The 19,718-nt window shown below is 36.7% G+C and overlaps 1 protein-coding gene and 1 long non-coding RNA gene across 10 annotated transcripts in view; one reads left to right on the plus strand and one right to left on the minus strand.

Moving 5' to 3' along the window:
• Positions 1 to 19,718, plus strand: part of USP3 (ubiquitin specific peptidase 3) — a 95,746-nt gene that overhangs the window by 58,553 nt on the left and 17,475 nt on the right. For 3 of the 5 annotated variants that reach the window (XM_029952891.1, XM_029952887.1, XM_029952890.1), the window contains 4 exons: positions 7,812 to 7,958; positions 8,637 to 8,681; positions 11,289 to 11,395; positions 11,532 to 11,612. In XM_029952891.1, the coding sequence (XP_029808751.1) occupies positions 7,812 to 7,958; positions 8,637 to 8,681; positions 11,289 to 11,395; positions 11,532 to 11,612 (380 nt within the window). The remainder of the gene's footprint in view (positions 1 to 7,811; positions 7,959 to 8,636; positions 8,682 to 11,288; positions 11,396 to 11,531; positions 11,613 to 19,718) is intronic. The other 2 variants (XM_029952888.1, XM_029952889.1) reach the window with 2 other exon arrangements.
• The window catches only part of LOC115302910, a 50,191-nt gene that overhangs the window by 2,733 nt on the left and 27,740 nt on the right, over positions 1 to 19,718 (minus strand). For all 5 annotated transcript variants that reach the window (XR_003913710.1, XR_003913707.1, XR_003913709.1 and 2 more), the window contains one exon: positions 15,372 to 15,480. This is a non-coding gene — a long non-coding RNA (uncharacterized LOC115302910). The remainder of the gene's footprint in view (positions 1 to 15,371; positions 15,481 to 19,718) is intronic.

The following is a 19,718-nucleotide window of genomic DNA, read 5'->3' on the forward strand; positions in this document are numbered from 1 at the left end:
ATAGGGGTGCATGTATTCCTTTGAATCTGTATTTTTGTATCCTTTAGGTAAATACCTAAAAGTGCAGTTAGTTCTATTTTTAGTTTCTTGAGGAACCATCATACTGTTTTCTAGATTGGCTGCACCAGTTTGCATTCCCACTAATGGTGCAAGATGGTTCCCCTTTCTCTGTATCCTTGCCAGTAGCTTTTGTTTCTTGTGTTAATTTTAGCCATTCTGACACGTGTGAGGTGGCATCTCATTGTGGTTTTGATTTTTATTTCTATTTCCCTGATGATGAGTGATGTTGAATATCTTTTCATGTGTCTGTTAGTCATCTGGATGTCTTCTTTGGAAAAGTGTTCATATCTTTTTCCCTTATCTTAATTGGGTTATTTGTTTTTTGGTGTTGAGTTTGATAAGTTCTTATAGCTTTTAGATACTAGAGACTTTGAAAATCTTATGAAGAATAATTACCATCATACACCATCTTGTTATTTCAGCTAAAAAAAAAATCTGAATGTAACTGGAGAAATCTATGGTCTTACATTTTACTGTTTGGGCTAGGTTCTGAAGGTATTAGAAGACTAGTCAAGACTAGTCCATTGGGATTCAGTTTTCAGAAGGTAATTGGACCATATCCTAATGTGGCCATGGAGGCACTGTGTTGTCCCTGCTCTCTCTGGCATCACTTGAGAAGGGAAACAGCCTTGCTGTCAGAGGAATCTGCCTCTTCTCCTACATTAGTCGTCTCAGTAGGGATTCAGGTAGTAGCAGATTTGAGGCACTGCAGGTGTTTGACAAGTCTTTGCCACCTCCTGCTGATTTCATCCTTCTGAAGCAGGTCCGTGCTCTTACTAGTCAGGATTTTGGCATCTAATGTATATCCCTCTCCTTTAAAAACAAACAGAAAACACAACAGCCTGCTGTAGTGTTAGTTAGCCATTTATCTTGCTCTATTGCCTAATGGTAGTTTAGATATATTAGTAATATAAATAAATGTTTAAAAGAAAATAAACAGAAAGAACTGTCATTTGTTGCCTTACTTGAAAAGCCTAGCCGTGAGATTTGAGGTGATTGACTGTTGTTACCCCTGGTTTTTTGTTTTGAAGAAAACTTCTTTTCTGTATCATGCCATTTCAATCTCCTTCTAGCGGAGATTAATTTTATAAGAGTTTTAAAGTTTCTTTTATTTTAATTTTTAAGTTTTTTAATGTTTATTTTTTGAGAGAGTGTAAGTGGGGGAGGGAAGAGTGATGGGGGACAGAGGGTCCAAAGCAGACTCTGCACTTAGAGCAGTGAGCGGTGAGACCAATGTGGGGCTCGAACTCACAAACTGAGAGGTCATGACCTGAGCCAAAGTTGGATAGTCTGCCAACTGAGCCACCCAGGTGCCCCAGGATTTTAAAATTTCTTGATTCTCAGTAGAAAAGGTGGAAATGACTGTTCAGTTACTACTAACCAAGTTTTGACTTAATATTAACATTTCTAACATAGTCTCCTAGTTAGACTCTTGATAGGGACTTGGTCTTTGTGTTTCATGAACTATGTAAGTTAATATATATTTTTTAATATGTTTTTATATAGCTTATATATTATATAAACTATATAAAAATAGTTTCTATTTATCAAATGCTATGTGCCTAGCACTTAAGGTCTTTTATGTCTGATTTTCATTAAAAAACACAACAATAAAATTCCTGGCAAGGTAGGAAGTGTTAGCCCCCCTTTAAAAAAGATAAAACTGAGACAGCGGAGGAACAAATTGGTCTTATGCATCTAGTAAGTGTTAGGACCAGAATTAGAACCCAGGTCTTTGTGGAGTTGGTAAATGATACACATACCTAAGTAAAGCTCACCGACTAACTTTATATTGTTGTCCTTGGTCCCCATGGTGACTCAGGTCCTTTATTCTTTCCTTGTTTTTCTTTCTTTTTTTTTTTTTAAGCTTATTTTTTTTATTTTGAGAGAGAAAGAGAACATGAATGGGGGAAGGGCCAAAATTAAGTGTTGGATGTTTAACTGAGCCCCACAGGGGCCCCTCAGGTCCTTTATTTTTAATCAAGAGTTTAGAAACAGTATGAAACTTTTATTCAATAGAATTCTACTTTCCCTCTAAACCTGCCCACATCTCTGCCCTTTATATAAAGTTCCTATAGCCTGTGAGCATGATTTTATTTTTAGCTGCTTAATTTTGCACATTCTGTGTCCTTATCGATGAAAGGAAAGGACTCTTGGAAGAGGTAACAAGCTGAGGAGTTTCTGGAGTGATTCCTAATACACATGAACTCTTAGATTTCTTTACTGACTGATGAGAGTGGAATGCCTGTGTCTTCTTACCAGGGCTTTCTCTTAGTTCTGAAGTAATTGAGATTCTTCACCATTGTCTTGTAATCAATGAATAATTTTCTCTTAGTTAGATCTAGATCTTGAGATTACATCAAGGATTAAGCTTAGGTGTAAGGGTTACTGCACAACACCCAGCTGTGAGTCAGGGACATATGGGGCTTTCTTCTTACAGCTTTCCTCCTATTAGGTATGCAGGGTAAAGTTCCTAAAATGTGCCTATGTGGAAGTGCAGGGAGTCTTGAACTATGTTTTTGTTATAATTGTAGTCCCTAAATAAATTTTTTGAAAAGGTTAGGAAGTAGGGTGCCTGGTTGCCTCAGTCGGTTAAGTGTCTGACTTTGGCTCAGGTCATGATCTCATGGTTCCTGAGTTTGAGCCCCGCATCAGGTTCTCTGCTGTCAATACAGAGCCCTCTTCAGATCCTCTGTCTCCCTCCTTCTCTGCCCCTCCCTCACTCGTGTGTGCTCTCTCAAAAATAAAATAATAAAACCTAAAAAAAAAAAAAAAAACCCAGGAAACACATTTACCTTGAATAAAACCTATGACAGTGTCTAGGGAATTTGATCCCTTGGAATGAAATATGAGTACTCTGAAATAAAAACATACATGTGGAAGTAGGAACAGCTTTCATTCATTAAATGCAGAAAAAAAATACACCGTAAATGTAATCAGCAGCTTTGGGTATAGAAACCACCAAAGTTGTTCTTTTTTTCCCCTACTTAGACCAAAAACCAGCAAGTAAACAATTACCAAAGTTGACCTTCTCAATGTGCATATCTACTTACCACCCTTCTTATGGCTTCCTAGTATGTCCTGCTCCTCCCATCCTTTTCCTTTTCATAAAAGTACCTTAAAGTTGTTTCTTAAAGAGATGAGGTACAAATGGCTCAAAATTTCCGGTAAAAAAAGAATATGCAATGAAAGTTTTTTCTTTTACTCTGTTTCCCAGTCATTCATTCTGCTTTCTGGAAGCAGCCATAGTTACTAGATTTTTTTGTATCCTTTGGGTGATATTCTGTGTATATGTAAGTGTGTGTGTGTGTGTGTAATTTCTAATATAAATGGTAACACTTTTTTTCCTGCTTTGAAGTGATTCATATTAGTATCTCAGTAACTTTCTCTGTTCATTTTATGGGCACATATGCTCCACTTCATGGTCTTATCATAATTTATATACGGTCCCCTATGAGTGGTTATATAGATTGTTTCTTTGCTGTGGGGATGGTACTGCAGTGATAGTCTCATACTTGCATGTGCAAGGCTCGAAGAGAGCAGTTGCTGGTTCAAGAGAACAATTTCTGGGCCACAAATACCTGCTTTGGGGTGCTTGGCTGGCTCACTCGATAGAGCACACAACTCTTGATCTCAGGCTTGTGAGTTTGAGCCCCACATTGGGCATAGAGATTACTTAAAAGAAAGATGTTTGCTTTTAATTTTGATAGACCTTTCTGCTAACCTTTTTTAACTCCTTGCTTCCTTAACATGATGTTTGTTGTTTTACTGCCTCTGTATCTTTGACATGTTTGTCCTATGGGATTTGCTTAATGACCCCCACCTTCTTCTGTAAGGTCCAGTTTAATGCTACCTCTCAAGGAGAGTCTCTTGATAATTCAGATCAGGTCATGGTATTTATTCCCTTGCTTCTCATATCATTTATGTGCTCTCTCTCCTTTCAGATAAACTTGACTTAATATATATTTACCTTGACTTCTCAAAATACAGTTTTCTGTAGTTTTGTTTTTATTAGTTCTTGTAATTAATGTTAAAAAATGATGGGGTGAATAAATTACCAAAATATTATTCTTACATTTGCTGGCTACTTGACCTTGTAGAAAACATAAAAAAAAAAAGAAAAGATCTTTGTGGACAGCAAGTAAGTCTCTGCATGTGAGATCTTAATTTAATGATAATCTTTCCAGGTATGCTGTTGATATTTTATAATGAAGCAGTATTCGTTTTTCTAAGAATTTTGCTATCGTATGTTTTTGTGTGTTTGTAAATAAAAAAAAACAATCATTTTTGGTCATTTCACTTGTTGGTATTTTTGTCTCAGAGAAACTCAGCCATGGTTGATTCTGCAAAATGGATAGGAATAGATAGATTTAATTGATTTTGGTATTTCAGATAACTTAGAAAAAACAGTAACAGAATTATTTTATGAATGTTAAAGATACTTAAAAAATAAGAACACAACCTAAAATTAGAGGGTGTCCTACGTATTTTAGAAGTTTTTTCTAGAATGATAAAATGTGATTCTGTATAGGCATATCCTGTTCCTTATTGGACTTTCCATTTCACGCAGTATGTACTGGTACTGCCAGAATGCAGAGCACAGTCAGGAATGCACAGGTGTATGTCACAGTATGTGTGTTGGCATCATACAAGTACTTGCATATGTTTGTATTCTGTGAAGCTGTTTCATTACTTGGAATTTCTGATTTTCATACTTAAGCCCAGGTAGAAAGTAACATTTTCTTTTACCATACTTTATTGGAACATTTCTTTATTTGTAAGATTTAGGTAAATATAGCTTGTCTTGGGGCACCTCGGTGGTTCAGTCAGTTGAACGTCTGACTCTTGATTTCAGCTTAGGTCATGGTCTTACTGTTCGTGGGTTCGAGCCCCACGTTGGGCTCCATGCTAACAGCGCATTGCTTGCTTGGGATTCGCTTTCTCTCCTCTCTCCCCCTCGCTTGCACTCTCTCAAAATAAATTTTTAAAAATTAAAAAAATATATAGCTTGTCTCATCGTGCCAAAAATTGTGAAGAAATAGTTGCCCCTGTATTCCTATACATGGTGCTTCAGCAGTGTCCCTCTTTCTTGGCTCTCTCATTCAGAAGGGATGTTTCATGATCTTTGGGGGTTTTTATGTTTGCCTGTGCTCTCCAACCATTATTTCTCACAGCATCTTTATGACACATAAAACATTAAGGAGGTAATCTTTAAGGTTAAAACCAAGTGTAGATAAGGAACAGTATTAAAATTGGAACCACTGTTTTTTCCCTTGGTCTTTTCTCTATTAATTCTGATCTGTCACAGAGATACCAGTTGGTTGTTTTTTTTTTTTTTAATGTTTGTTTATTTTTGAGAGAGAGAGAGAGAGAGAGAGAGAGAGCGCACACTCGCTAGTAGAGGAGGGGCAGAGAGAGACGAAGACCTAGAATCCAAAGCAGACTCCAGGCTCTGAGCTGTCAGCACAGAGCCTAACGCGGGGCTCAAACTCACAAACCGTGAGATCATGACCTGAGCCGAAGTCGGACGGTTAACCAACTGAGCCACCCAGGCAGCCCATCCATTTCCTCATTAATTATTAAGCACTTATTTGGGTGACATCACTGAAATAATTTGTATAAAATACAAACATTGCCCCCAGTGTGAGGAGTGTTTCCTTTAACATGATTACCAGCCAAGAGAGACCTAAGTTGATTGCAAAGGAATTTTGAACCTCCAGATTGTATAATTGGGAAATTATTGAAAGGCTAACTGAAGTTTGTGGATTTTAGCTTAGTATTTTTTAAGACTTTCAGATAAGTCAATGAAGCTATTATCTAAGTGTTTATTTTTTTAGTTTTTTTAAACATTTATCTATTTTTGAGAGACAGAGAGTGACAGAGATCAAGCAGGGGAGGGGCAGAGAGAGAGGGGGGACACAGAATCCGAAGCAGGCTCCAGGCTCTGAGCTGTCAACACAGAGCCCAATGCGGGGCTCGAACCCACAAAGTCAGAAGCTCAACCAACTGAGCCACCCAGGTGCCCCTATCTGAGTGTTTAAAAATGGAGTTGTAAATGTCTGTTTAGTCAGAATCAGAAAAATGCCCTAGTCTTAGCAGAGCCTGTGGTTTTTTTTGGTAAATATTACAAATTGAAAGAGAAATATACCTTTATAAAATAGCTGAGTGTTTCATGATGACAAGTAGGTTAAAAACTGTTTCTAATGGTAAAGAACACGTTAGAAAATAATGTGCTTTGATATAAGAAGAATCAAGAGCGTTTGTTTGGACGCATTCATGAATGGACAGTAGGCAGATTGTTTTTTAAAAAAGGGATAAATGAATTTGATAAAAGGGCAAATTAACCAAACTACAAAATACTGGTTTTCATGATCCATTTGAGAAAAATGATTAGATACTAGTTTATTTTGGTGACAGAATAAAACTCTTTTTATATGTGATAGAATTTCAAATATGATCAAAGATACTAATCTTCCCTTTGAGTCATAAAAAAATGGATGTCATGATGAAAAAGCTTAAAGCACCTCCATAGATTTGTATAGGAACTACCAACTTGGAATACTTTTGACTGAATTTTAACATTTTTATTTATAGAAGTCTTAGAAGAAATACTTGAACATATATTGATACTTAGTTGCTAACGAGTTCAGAAAAAGTTACAGTGAGGTGGTCACATGACTTGTAAGCTGCATTGGTTGGGTACATGATTTTCATAATTTATGATTTCCGGGAGAAATTTTAGGGAAAGGGGAAAACATATATTGAGGGAAACTTAGTTGAAAGAAATTTGTTTGTGGAACCATTGCTTGAAAGAGTGGTGGAAGTTTTGACTCAAGACCAAGCCAGAAAAACTTATGATTTAAAAGATAAAAAGAACCTCCATGGTGGCAGAGTGTAGTCAGAAATCTTTTCTGCCCATGTTGTTATAAAGTACTTTATATGTGTATCATTGCTTTATGTACATAAACCTCTATAATCTTCAACTGTCCCAGCTTTATTTTCTTTCAGCCTTCATTACTGTGCTTTTGTCATGGTCTGTATTAGTATAAGAATTCCATATAATTTCCTGTCTGAATATAGTACAAGAACTAACTTAAGAATATATTGCTGCTTATATTCAAGTTTTAGGCTAGAGCATAACTGTATATGAGTCAGTGCACTTTTTACAGCCTTTATTTGAAAACTGTCTTTTAAATCAGAGATTAGGAACCCAGTATAGAGTCTTTAGAATGTTAAAAAAATTAGTATCTTTCAATCTAAAAGATTAGTTTCAAATTCCTTATCTCTTATAATGGTAGTTTAGACCAAGTTTTCTGGTGAAGGCAACATGTGCCATTTTAGCATTTGAGCGTCTTCTAGAGAGGCCGTGCGGGATAGTGAGAAAGCTCGGAGTCCATCCGGGAGACATGGGTTAAGAGTTCGTCGCATCTGTAGAACTCTCTGTTGTAAGACTTAGGCACGTCCCACACCTCTTTTCTTGTCCCTCAATTTTCATCTCTAAAGTGAGGTCAGTTGAGATCACTACAAGTCCAGTTAGCTCTAATGTTCTGTTTTCAGACTTGTTTTAGGAGAATTTTTCCTTGTAGTAGGGAAATTTTAGAAATCTTCTTGAAGAGAAGTAAAACCTGGGGCAAATGAGGACTGTGCTCCGAGATGGGGCTGCAGAACCTTTGCAAACACTTTGCCTTCCCGAATGTTTGACTGGGCAGGTGGAACCTCCCCAGTGACAGTTGTTTTCTTTTTGCTTTAAGGGGTTATCAGCAACAGGATGCCCATGAATTCATGCGCTACCTTTTGGACCACCTGCACCTGGAACTACAGGGCGGTGTCAATGGTGTTTCCCGCTCAGCAATTCTGCAGGAGAATTCTACTCTATCTGCAAGTAACAAATGTTCCATGTAAGATGTAGTTTCCTTCTCTCTGTCTGTCTCTCTTTCTTTTAGGAGGACCTCACACATTTCTGTTGGTGTTATTCTTTATTAGATTTGTGATGGAAGGTGGAGAGTTCTCCTGGACCTTTGCTGAAATTTTTGTGCACTTGAATTTAGTGACAGGTGGACAAGCAGGTGCCTCCTGCCTCCATACCAAAGGCATCCTGTGCTTGTCTTTTGTAGTATTGTTCTGGTATAGTTTAATTTTAAAACATGAAAAAAACCAATATTTTGTGCAATTTAGCGCCTAAAAATTCCCTGCCTAATGTATTGAATAATGTTTGGGAGACTTAATTTTCTGTACTGAAATAATTTATTCAGTAGAAATAAAGGCTTAAAATATTTTGAATGTAAATTTTCCTAAAATATATCTGTTCTTGAATGAAGTGGAGGCCTTTGTAAGAATTTTTCAGAATTTTTATTGCCTCTTGATATGAATAAAATAAAACTTTTAGATTGCTTTCCCAGGTACTAAACCCCAAAATATACACTCTGATTAGAAAGTTTGTTTTGTTTAAGGTCCGGATGATTTGCTGTTATTTCAGGATGATTTTGTTTAAATGTAGTCTCCTTTTCAATTTTTTTTTAATTGACCTGTGTAAGAAAGGGATTTACAAGACAAATTTTTTGTATTGACCTGTGCAGGAAAGGGATTTACAAGACAAACTCCCTAGAGACAGAAGGAAAAGAGTAAGTAATATATAGTGGTCACTATAGTATTGCCTTGAAATTCACAAATCTGATTTAATGTTAAGTTAGGGGCCTTATAAAGACACAGCAGCCTCATAGCTAATCTGGCTGTATCAGAGAATGGCAACCATTTGAATTGCCATACTTCTCAAAATGTTTGGCTCCCTGAGTCCTACTAGCTGTCATTCCAATTAGAATCCAGTACAGAAAGGTGATGTGGCAGACATGTCCTTGATGCCTGTGCCAAGTTAACAATATTAAGTGAAAAATTCTGCTTTGTATTTTATGATGGTATTTCATACACTAAGAATATTGAACTGGGCCTCTATCAAGGATAGTCTGTGTGAAGTGAGAGGGTATATGTTTTTTATTACTTTATTTGATGCCCTAGGCATCCTCATGGAGTCACAGTGTCTAATAGTCGTAGAATGATCTTCTAGTAACTAGTGAGTTTTCAGTATTAGCCCATATCTTTTCATGATATTTTAAAGAATAGTAATTGTAAGTTCCATCAGTGAGTTAGCAACAGAAGAAAATTATAATTTCAGGGTCTAAGGATCATATTTGCTAAAACTGCAAAAAAGGTCTCCTATGCAATATCTGTTAACTGTTTAAACACAGCCAATCCTACTGAAGGTGGGGATGGTAGAAACAAATGACAGATGTGTTCTTTTTAGTACATAGAAAATCATTACTGCTGTTAGAAGGGACCCTAGCAGTGTGAGGCTGTCTAGGTAACTAATATTTAAACCCTTTTGGTGTAGTTAACAATAAAGGGAAAGCAGTTTTGAATTATTTAAATCATTGTATACCTAAACTTAATGCCATCCACATCACTAGTCAAGATTTGATTAGTATCCTTTTCTCAGAGGAAGAAAGCAAGCAGTTTCCATACTGTATGAGAACATCAGGATGAAAGGGCCATCATCCCTTTATTTCATTGGGGGTTTTTGTGTGTCCTTTGTTTATGACATAGATAATAAACCTGAAACCTGAAATGGCTTTATGTCAGATGGTTCCAATGTATCTTCTCTTTTTTAATTTGCTAAATATGTGTATCTTATGAACAACTGAAAAAAAAAAAAAGATGAAACTGCAGTGTATTTCTTTGCCAGTAGGGAACAGACGCTTTTTATGGAAAAGGAAGCAAACTTTTAAAATATAATTGCTCGAGTAGGTTTTGACTGTCCCATTGTTGAAGTGGGTTTAATTTTGGAGCAAATCAGAAAGTACCGTTCAGTGCATTAGGAGGATTATTGTTTGCAAGTGACAGAAACCACCTAAAATTGCTATTAGCAAAAAAAGAGCATTTACTGACTTAAGTTACTGAATATGTAAGTGCACAAAAATTAATACGTAAGTGTTTGCTGTAGGTACTATCAATGATAGCAAACAGCTGAAACAACCTGAAAAGCCATTAATATTATATTGGTTAAATTAAGAAAAGGAACATAGTGTTAAGAGCATTTACTCTATGTGACCCTGGGCCAAGTTGGATCTCAGCTTCCTGGTCTGAAATGGGAATAATTGTATCTGCTTCATAGAGTTGTTTTGCAGATGAAGTGATTTAATAAATGGAGAGTACTTTGAATGTAGTTCAGCATAGATTAAGTGCTAAGTGTTTGCTAATCCTGCTTTCATGGTGTACTTTGTTGGTGGATCTTGTGTCCATTCTGTGTTTGTACTGTGGCATGCTATACTGCTGTCAAAGAGAGTTAGGTACATGTTAAAGACATAGATTTTGGAAAAAAAAAAAAAAGCAAAAGACAGATATGAGCCTAATTATTATGCTAATAAAAAAGTCTTGAAATAATTTGAGGGCTTTCTTTTTGGTAAGCACTTGTCTGAAAGCACTGTATGTGTAGACTCCATTTCCTCTTGACACCAGCCCTCAGAGGCAGGTGGGTGTTACTCCTGTGGGATTGTGATGAAGCTGAAGCACAAAGAGTTAAGTACTTTAGGGAAGTTGGTGTGTTTTTGTTTTTTTAATCATTCATGAAGTTGTATATTCTTGATCTCAACAAGGAAATGACTTACAGTAATAAGTGAGCTTTTTAAAAGGCTGTTGACAGTAACATCTAGCCTTCAACTGTGAAGTTATACTCCATCAGTAATTTCTATGTGTTAAGTTTCTTTACCTCTTTTTCCTCAGTCTGACAGTTGACCATCTAAAAAATCTAAAACCATCCCTGAGTGAAGTTATTCAAAAATAAAGTAATTGAGAGAGCTCCATATGAGAGACCTTGCAAAAATTTAAATATAAGGTGGTTTCCACTTTTTCTGAGGGATATATTTATGGGGAAAGGGGTCCTTTTACCCTGACTATAGGCATGTGCGTGCTCTGTTAGTAATGGCAAATGTCCAGCATTAGTGGGTTTTGGAGAAACCAGTGGAACTGGAAGTGGTGCTCTGGGGCAGGGATGGGAGTGGCTTAAACCTTTTATTTGGTAGACTTCTCTATAGCGTTAAAAGTTTTTGTATTTCATAATTTAAATATTTAATAACATGTTAAGTAAATGACATTTCCCCAAAGTAAGTTACCTCTAGGAGCTTTTATACATATTTATTTTTTACTGAGATATTTTCCTTTGTGGTGATTTTCTTTAGAAATGGAGCATCTACAGTGGTCACAGCTATATTCGGAGGTATTCTACAGAATGAGGTTAACTGCCTCATCTGTGGGACAGAATCTAGAAAATTTGATCCATTCCTAGGTAAGACGACATATTTGGCATGTGGAGATATAATGTATTAAAATGATCATAAAGAGATAAATGTACAAATCAGTTTTTTAAAAGTTTTTGAGTGTGGTATATGCTTTTAATAGCTGTTTTCCTATTTCCTTTTAAGACCTTTCATTAGATATTCCAAGTCAGTTCAGAAATAAGCGCTCTAAGAATCAAGAAAATGGACCAGTTTGTTCATTACGAGGTAAACGTACTTTTAATATTGTAGAATTATTTCCCCCCCGAAATGGCTGAAAGACTCATAAACCCCATGTATATGCGCTGTGTTGTTAATTGCTTTACTGAATTTGTGTTATAACAAAAGTCAAACCTGGATGTCTTTTCTGATGAAACAAAATAATGCATGCCAGAGATACTAAATCAAGCATAAGGTATCTCTCTCTATTTTATATCAGTATTAAAGAAAAAGGTGAGGCTGTAACAGTTTCTGACTTAATGAAATAGAATTCATTTTGTGGATATACCACTAGTATACCTAGGAGGAAAGAACACTCAGCTAAGTTTTATAAGTTATGGTGTTATTTATTTATATATTTATTGTAAGTTTCAGAAATCTGTTGATTGTATATCTGTTGGTTAGTCCTGAGGCCCTGATTTTAAAAGCAGGACTGTGAGATTTGGAACAGATTTTTTTCCTTGATGCGTGTTAACTACTTTAGTCAAGGCAAAAGACTGATCTCTGACCAGTGAAGTGACTAGCTGTTCTTGTTGTTCATAAAAGAAAACTAAGAGAGGAGAAACAAAGAAGGCCTACTGTGTGTTCTTTTACGAAGTAACTCCACACTGAAGGCAAATAACATTTTTACCCTGAATTGCCTGTTCAGTAATCCTTTTTAACTGTTGTAGGGAGCATTGTCATAAGAATTTTTATATATTATACAGAACTACATACATGTACATACACATACAGTCTTTTCCTACAAAAAATTCTAATTGGTCTAAAATTACAGTGTCCACTATGGTGAAGGTCACACCACCTAGGTGGTTGGTAAAATGTAAATTAAAAAACTGTTGGGGGAGGAACAGGTTGGGCAGCAGCTGGTTTTGTTAAAAAAAAAAAAAAAAGGAGCAGCAGAGGTGCTTGTAGCGCTGTTCCTCGGGTAGTCTGTGGATCTCTTGGGGTGGCTAAGACCCTGGACTGCTGGAAGACAGGAAAGGAACTCTGTGAATGAAAACATTTTGTAGATGCTTTCGTCCCCCACCTTTGTAACAGTATTGATGGTCTCTTTTGAACAGAAGTATAGAAGATATGTAAACAAGTCCCATCTGCTCCTCATCCCTCTAAAAGAGGTGGTTTCAGGTTTTGGAAATACCACAGTATGCTTGGTATCAAATGTCAGATTGTTTTTCTTTATATTGATGGCGTTTGAGCACAAGCTAACTTAATCAGAAGATAAACGTGATCATTTGTGAGGAAAGCAGTGAGAAACTATCAGACTCTTGTTTTAACTGGATATGGCTTCATTTTATAATTTCTTCAATGAGAACAGTAATAATATTGACATTAGTTAAGAAAAACCCACAGTATATATTCCTCAGTATAAATATGTGAATATATTTTTGACTAGTATTTCCTAATGATGTTTAACAAAACCAGTAAGTCCAGATGATCTTGGAAGACCCAGAGACCCTGGTTTGTTTAGGCTTCTTGCCTCCCTTCTGTGCTGTGCGCCCCCATCCTGAATTGGTTATATACATGATTCTTGTAGTTCCTTGTGGCATTTCACTTATTACCTATCCCAGAATGCTGCAGTACTGAAAGACCTTACTTTCTTGAGGTTGTCCTGGAGGAGAGAGTGTATGACATAACTTAAATGGTTGACTGGTATGACAACCAAGTGGCATTTGCCTTGCTTCCCAAGTGGTATTTTTCTTGGCACAGACTCAGTGAAATCTGATGTGATTGGGATTTAGCTTCAGGGGGCCCAGACCATCCAGAGGGGTTTAGCATTTGGCTGGAAACAGGTTTCCTTTCTCCTCAGCTGGTTTTCCTTTGAATTTTCAGACTTGATTTTTATTTTGTTAAAGAGCTTACTGTTCTCATTCTTTCTGTGTATCACTATTATCAATTAAAGGTACTATTTTTCTTGGGAGATCCAGAGTGTGATGAATTTTAGTTAATATGCATTTCTTTATTAGAGATGGAGATGTGATTACCTATTACACGCTTTCCCATACTTTATGCAAGGATTCCTTATATGCTTTTTGGAATGTCAAATGTAGTTTTCATTTAAAAAGGAAAAATGATGGTGAGAAAGATCGCTGAAATTTGAAATGATTGAACTAAAAGCATGTATATTATGAGAAGCTAAAATAACCCCAGTTCTAAAATCTGAAAAAGATGGCATCAAAAAGGAAAGATCTCATTAATAGTAGGATGTAATACTGTAGTACAGTAACAAAGAAATCAACTAGGATTTCTTCCAGCAGTGCAGGACGGATACATCGGGGAGGAAGCATTTCTTCTGGCCTAAGAACCAAGCTGACAAGAGAGAGATTTAGCAGGAGAAGACCAAATTTAATTTCATATGTATGGGGAATGCATATAGCCATGAAATTCTGAAGACCAGCAACATGAGGCTTCTATGAGCTAAGGTGAGGGCTAGGAGTATAAGGAATACAGATGGGAGAAAGACCACTAGCAGGAAGGTGAGAGGAAATGCTTGGAAAATAAAGTTACACAGGTAGGTTTCTTCGGTAAAGAGGAATCTCTTGTTAGTAGGCAGTTGAGGGGAAGGTAGAGAGCTTTTTCTGAATCTGCTTGGGTTTGTTTGCTTTAAACTTAAAACAGTGGTCATGCCAATATGGCCCATCTTTGGGGCAGCCTACCCGGGGTTCCTGCAGTTTCCTCCTCTAAAACTTCCCTCAAGTGTCCCACAAAACGAGCTCGTTGATTGTTGAACCAGTCCTGACCAATAGGTCGGTTCAGTTACATTCATTTTGCGGGGTGTGATGCAGGTGTGTTCTCAGAGTTAGGCCTGTAAGTCAAGCAATCAGGTATTAAATAAGAGGCATTTCTGTGGAAACTGATTAGATCAAAATTTAAACCGGTTTCTGGGTTTTGAAGGTAGCCAGTGGAGGAGATTTCTAGATGTCAAGCGTGAAGCGTTTTCAGGCAGTAGTGGTCTAACAGATTTTCTCTGGTTTATAGTTCGAACGTCTCTGGTGATTTGTGAATGGCCCACAGAGTAAAAGGCATGAAGGGTGCCTGGATGGGTGCTGTTTTGATTTCGCTGAAGTTTACGTAAATTTATTTCTATTTAATTTGTAGGGCAAAGGGCAGTTTTAGGACTCAGATGAACTCATTGTAGAAGGTTGGGAGAAAAAAGGTTTTTTGGAGAGTTCTAGCCAGGCATTGTTGAAAACTAGAAGAAATCAGGATCTAGTCTAGATTATAATAAACAGTATTAGACTCTAATAGGTGTGTTACTGAAACATATTTACATAGATGGCCCAATTAATACTAAGGTGTTTGCAGAATAAGTTGTTTCAAAAAACTTGGTCTGATCATTTATGTAAGTGCAGCAAGAATAGCAGTTGATCATGTAGGCTCTTTAAAACCTGCTTTGCCTGGAACATTTGCTAGATTGAAGTTTTAACAGCCTCTTAAGACCAGAAGCCAAACAAAACACCATCAGAACTTCTGCAAAACCTATAGATTTGGGTGAATTCCTCTCTTCTTGAGTTCCCTGGACTTCCTAGGAAGTAACATTTTACTCACTGGTAAGGCTGCAGGGACCTCTGTAAGCAAGGTGCTAAATTGTTATCTCTGAGGGGCCGTATTGGCATCTTAAACTCAACCTAGCTCCTTAAAGCTGTCTGGCCATATCCAAATTTATGCATGGAGCTCTCAATTGGAAACATTAGTCACATAATCAAGATTTGTGTCTTGTGACAAGGAGAACAGATTTGAACTTGTGCAAATCAATATAAGAATACTTACAGAGAGTTTTTCCAATTCTCAAGGGTTCAGGTAGGTGGGAAGAAAGATAAAAGTTTCATTTTGTTTCAGTGGTGGTTTTCTATCAAAGTCACTTAGCGTTTCTTTAAATCTAGAAAAACGAAGCATTTAAAAAGTGAACAGTAATGTAAATAGTCATAAAATTTCACTGTCCTTTTTAGTTCCTTCTTTTCCATGTTACTAATTCTTATTTTGGTTGAATCCAGTTTTTCTATTCCTACCAGTTTTATGGTAAGAGTTCAGTTTTATAATCAGAAACCTGTACCTAGAGTTCTTTATGGGAGTCTCACTGAAGATAAGGTACATTTGCAATACCATCAGAGTAAAACAGTGACTGTATTAGAGTTCATTACCAAATGTCCCTGTCCTCAACATTGTAATTTCTGTGACCTGCAGCACACAATAGCATACTAGGACATCAGATTTCAAGGAGTTTTAGGTAAGCTTAGAACACTTAGATTATATTTAACATACCAGATAATTAATTTCTCACAAAAACTTTGAAATATTCTGTGACCTCTCTGCAACAACTTAGATTGGGGTCAGAATACTTCATATTAGCATTTGATTTGGGCAAGTATGTCAAAAAACATTAACAGTTTTGAAGATCTGATTAATAGGATCACAGATTATGAAACAATAATTATTTAAGCAAAGTGACAAAATATGTCAAAAGCCAATATAGAACCTTACACAGTTGTAAGCGAAATTAAGCTTCAATACTAAGACTCAGACTCAGTTTTCTTAAGTAATCAAAGACTTGATAAACAGGAAATGATCACAGAATCCTTGCTTTCTAGGCAGATTCCCTTTAAAGGTAAAGAAAAACATTTGTTTATGGTTTCTTATATTTAAGAAAACCTTGGTCTTTTAGCAAAGAGGAAAAGGTTCAACTTTACAGTATATTTTTCATACTGGAAGGTGTTTATCCTAATCTTAGCCCATACTGATCACACATAAGATTCCTTTTCCATAAACCTTCTGAAACCTTTTTTATATTCAGCTCTTGTTATGACATAATTATTTTTTTCCTAAACAAAAAAATGTATCCCTTATACTTTTTTCTACCAAAAACATCTTTCTAGTTGTCTTAATTACTGTCTTAATTACATTTATTAGAATTCTTAAGTCATAGAAACCTTAGTTTCTAGAGAAAACTAAGTGGGGAGCACTTAGTTATACAGTATTCTTTACGAAATGTATTCACAAATTTGCCAGCCCAATTTCTAAAAGCAGTTATTAAAAGCAGTTATTCAGTAAAACCCAGGTTTACTAACAGACATAGTTGTTTTTAGTTTCTCTGTAATAAGACAAAAAGAAATTAATCTATGTTCAGTACTTATGGTTTTATTATTTTACTTTTTCTGGAAATGACCTAGCTATTCAATACATTTAACTTGACCCATCATTTAACATAGTTTCAAGGATTTTGGGAACTAAAATTTACCTATGAACCTTTTTATATCTGTTTAATTGGGTTGTTCTTAACAATTCCCCCCAAAAATTCATGAAGCATTAACCAAAATCAGTACTTTAAGTTTCTTTTCTAGTAAATTGGCAGAGATGAACTTATTTGACTTGTAGTAAACACAGGTAGAATGAGTCTTATATTTAATGCTGATAACTCTAGAGACATGTTTTTAAATTAAACTAACAACTTTTAATTAGCTTGAATACGGAAAATTTCCCAGATTATGCAGATTTGGAAAGCATTTGGGTTAGTTTCTGAGTTTTGGAATTCCCAGTACTTACAAGTGCTTGGATTCAAACCAACCACAAAGAGTTCTTTCACAAATTAATTTTGGTGATAACATCTGAAGCTAGAGAAAATATCTTACATTTATAACATATATGGACACACACAGTTGTCAAGAGACAAAGATATAGTTTTGTTTTTTTTTTCTTAAACTAATACTTGTGGAGAGGACATAAAAGGTCCAAATACCTCCCTTTATTTACAAAGAATGGCTTTTAGGTTTTAGAGGAGGTAGGGACAGAAAACTTACATCACAGAGGAAGGAGAAAGAATCCCAAGTTTTCTCCAAAATGGAAATCTGGAGCATATCTGCCTATTACCAGAGGTGCTGGAATCTGGGTGCAGGACATTTTAGCAGTATGCATTTTAAAAAGGTCTTTTATTTTTCTTCAGTCTCAGGTGACTGTGGGCTGTGTTTATAATTTTAGGGGTGCCTGGGTGGTTGGTTAAGCTTCCAACTCTTGATTTTGGCTCAGGTCATGATATCAGAGTTCGTGAGATGAGGCTCTGTGCTGACAGTGAGGAGCCCACTTGGGATTCTCTCCTCCCTTCCCTCACTCACACTCTAAGTAAATAAACAAAAAAATACATTAAAAAAAAGTTTTTAGAGTTTCAGAGCCATTGCAGTTTTAAAAAAATATTTTTTTTTGGTACAGGACAATTTGTTCCAGTATCCTGATCTTTTATGATAAATAGCTCCTAAACATTTTGAGGCGAATAGGAGAACTTTAGGTAAAGATAGCTGGGGATAGCTAGGATTTTACTTGTTTCTAGAGTTGCATTTCTGGTTTTGTAGAGGTTTGTAAAGCAGCTGTTTCTAATCCCCCCCCCTTTTTTTTTTAATATCAGGGAGGGGTTTTTTTGTTTTTTAAAAAGAGAATCAAAAGATATAGATCTTTGTAAAGTCCGTCTAAAGCCATTTTAACAAAAGCCTTCTGACAGCATACATAATTCAGTGTTGGCTTCTATTAGCCCATGAATGGTGGCCTTGTGTTCATTTGTGTGAGGGCCTAGGACTACGTTTGGTCTTCTCTGCGAGCGGGTCCGGGATACAGCTACAAAGTGTACTGCATACAAGCGTCTGAGACCAGCAGAGCCCAGGAAGGCAGGAGCAAAGCGAGCCTTCTTGCCAGTCTCAGGTGCTCTTGTCAAACTTATTACCTGACTTTCAGCTTCTACATGAGCAGCCTATATTCTTTGAACCCAGAGATTTGGCTCCTTGTAATTCTTGTAGGAAAAATTTAAATTTAAAACAGGCAGATGAGGCCAGATTTTAAGGGGATTTTACATCTGATGTAGGCATTTATTTTTGAGTCTTAGGGCCTAATTTCTGCTCAGCTTCTCAAGGGAGCTCCTAAGCCTCACTGTCCTAAATAACACAATTGAGATCTCTCTATGCGGAATGTTTTTCTTTTAAAATTTAAAATATAACCAATTTAAAGACCATCTGTGAGTAGGATCCATTAACAGTGACTCCAACCAATGCAAGAGGGATTGAAAAAGGGCATAGATGACCCAGCCCCCATGATCTAAAAGTCTGCTCCCAAAATTAGTCTAAGAAAGCAAAGGCATTCATTGCACAGGCAGTAAGGATGGTAAAAACAGGTTCGCTGGTCTCCCAGGAAAACCCAAAAATTCCTCCAGTCACAGCCTGCTAATCTGTGACACTGGGCAGGCACTAATGAACTGGGACTTCCCAGCATTAACAGGCAATGGTGATTGAAGTGACAAAGATTTTTATTTTTTTTATTTTATTTTTTTTTTGAGAGACATAGGGCTCATGTTCACCTAAAGCAGGCAGGAGCTTCCCTGAAGCAGGACTCGAGCTCATGAACTGTGAGATCATGACCCGAGCCAAAGTCAGCTGCTTAACAACTAAGCCACTCAGGAGCCTGAGATGACAAAGATTCTAAGGGGATATGACCTTCCATGACAAAGACCCTGACAGCTGGCATGGCCAGAGGGAGAGTCAGATCCCCAGTCTATTCAGCTGGCCATGAAGGTGCACTGTGGTAAATGCACCCTCTGGATGGTGAAAACCAGAGAGAATATTCTCATTGGTCATAAAAGCTAAACTTTTAGGATTTAAAGGAGATGGAAGAAAAAATAGCTTATGTTAACAGCTTTGGCTAAATGTTGGGTTGCTTGGAGCCACATTAATGCCTAGGAGGGATGTGCTGTACGGTAGGGCCTGTGTGTGGTTTGCAGTGTACCTGATTGCAAGGAAGTTTGCTTGAGGTTAGTGGGTAACCTAGTGTCAATCTAACCTGTTCTGTGATCAACTTATCCTATCACAAGAGTCTTCTTGAGGTAGTGACTGCTCTAATAGCTTTTAAGTTCTTGATCTGTGCCCACCAATTTTGGGGCTTTAGCTTCTAAGGATGTCCCTTAGCAACAGTCTTTATGTGCATACTCAAAGTTCATATGACAAAGGACTTAAACAAAAAATCCTAAGGACTTTTTTGGGGAGGAAATGGATCAGTAACCAAGTGTACTCTACAAAATTTAACCAGAGTTGCTAAGCCTAAGGAAGTAGGTTCTACCAGTATTTTCTCCTGCTAATCTAAATGTAG

The sequence above is a fragment of the Suricata suricatta genome, chromosome 9 (assembly GCF_006229205.1).
Source record: "Suricata suricatta isolate VVHF042 chromosome 9, meerkat_22Aug2017_6uvM2_HiC, whole genome shotgun sequence".
NCBI lineage: Eukaryota > Metazoa > Chordata > Mammalia > Carnivora > Herpestidae > Suricata > Suricata suricatta.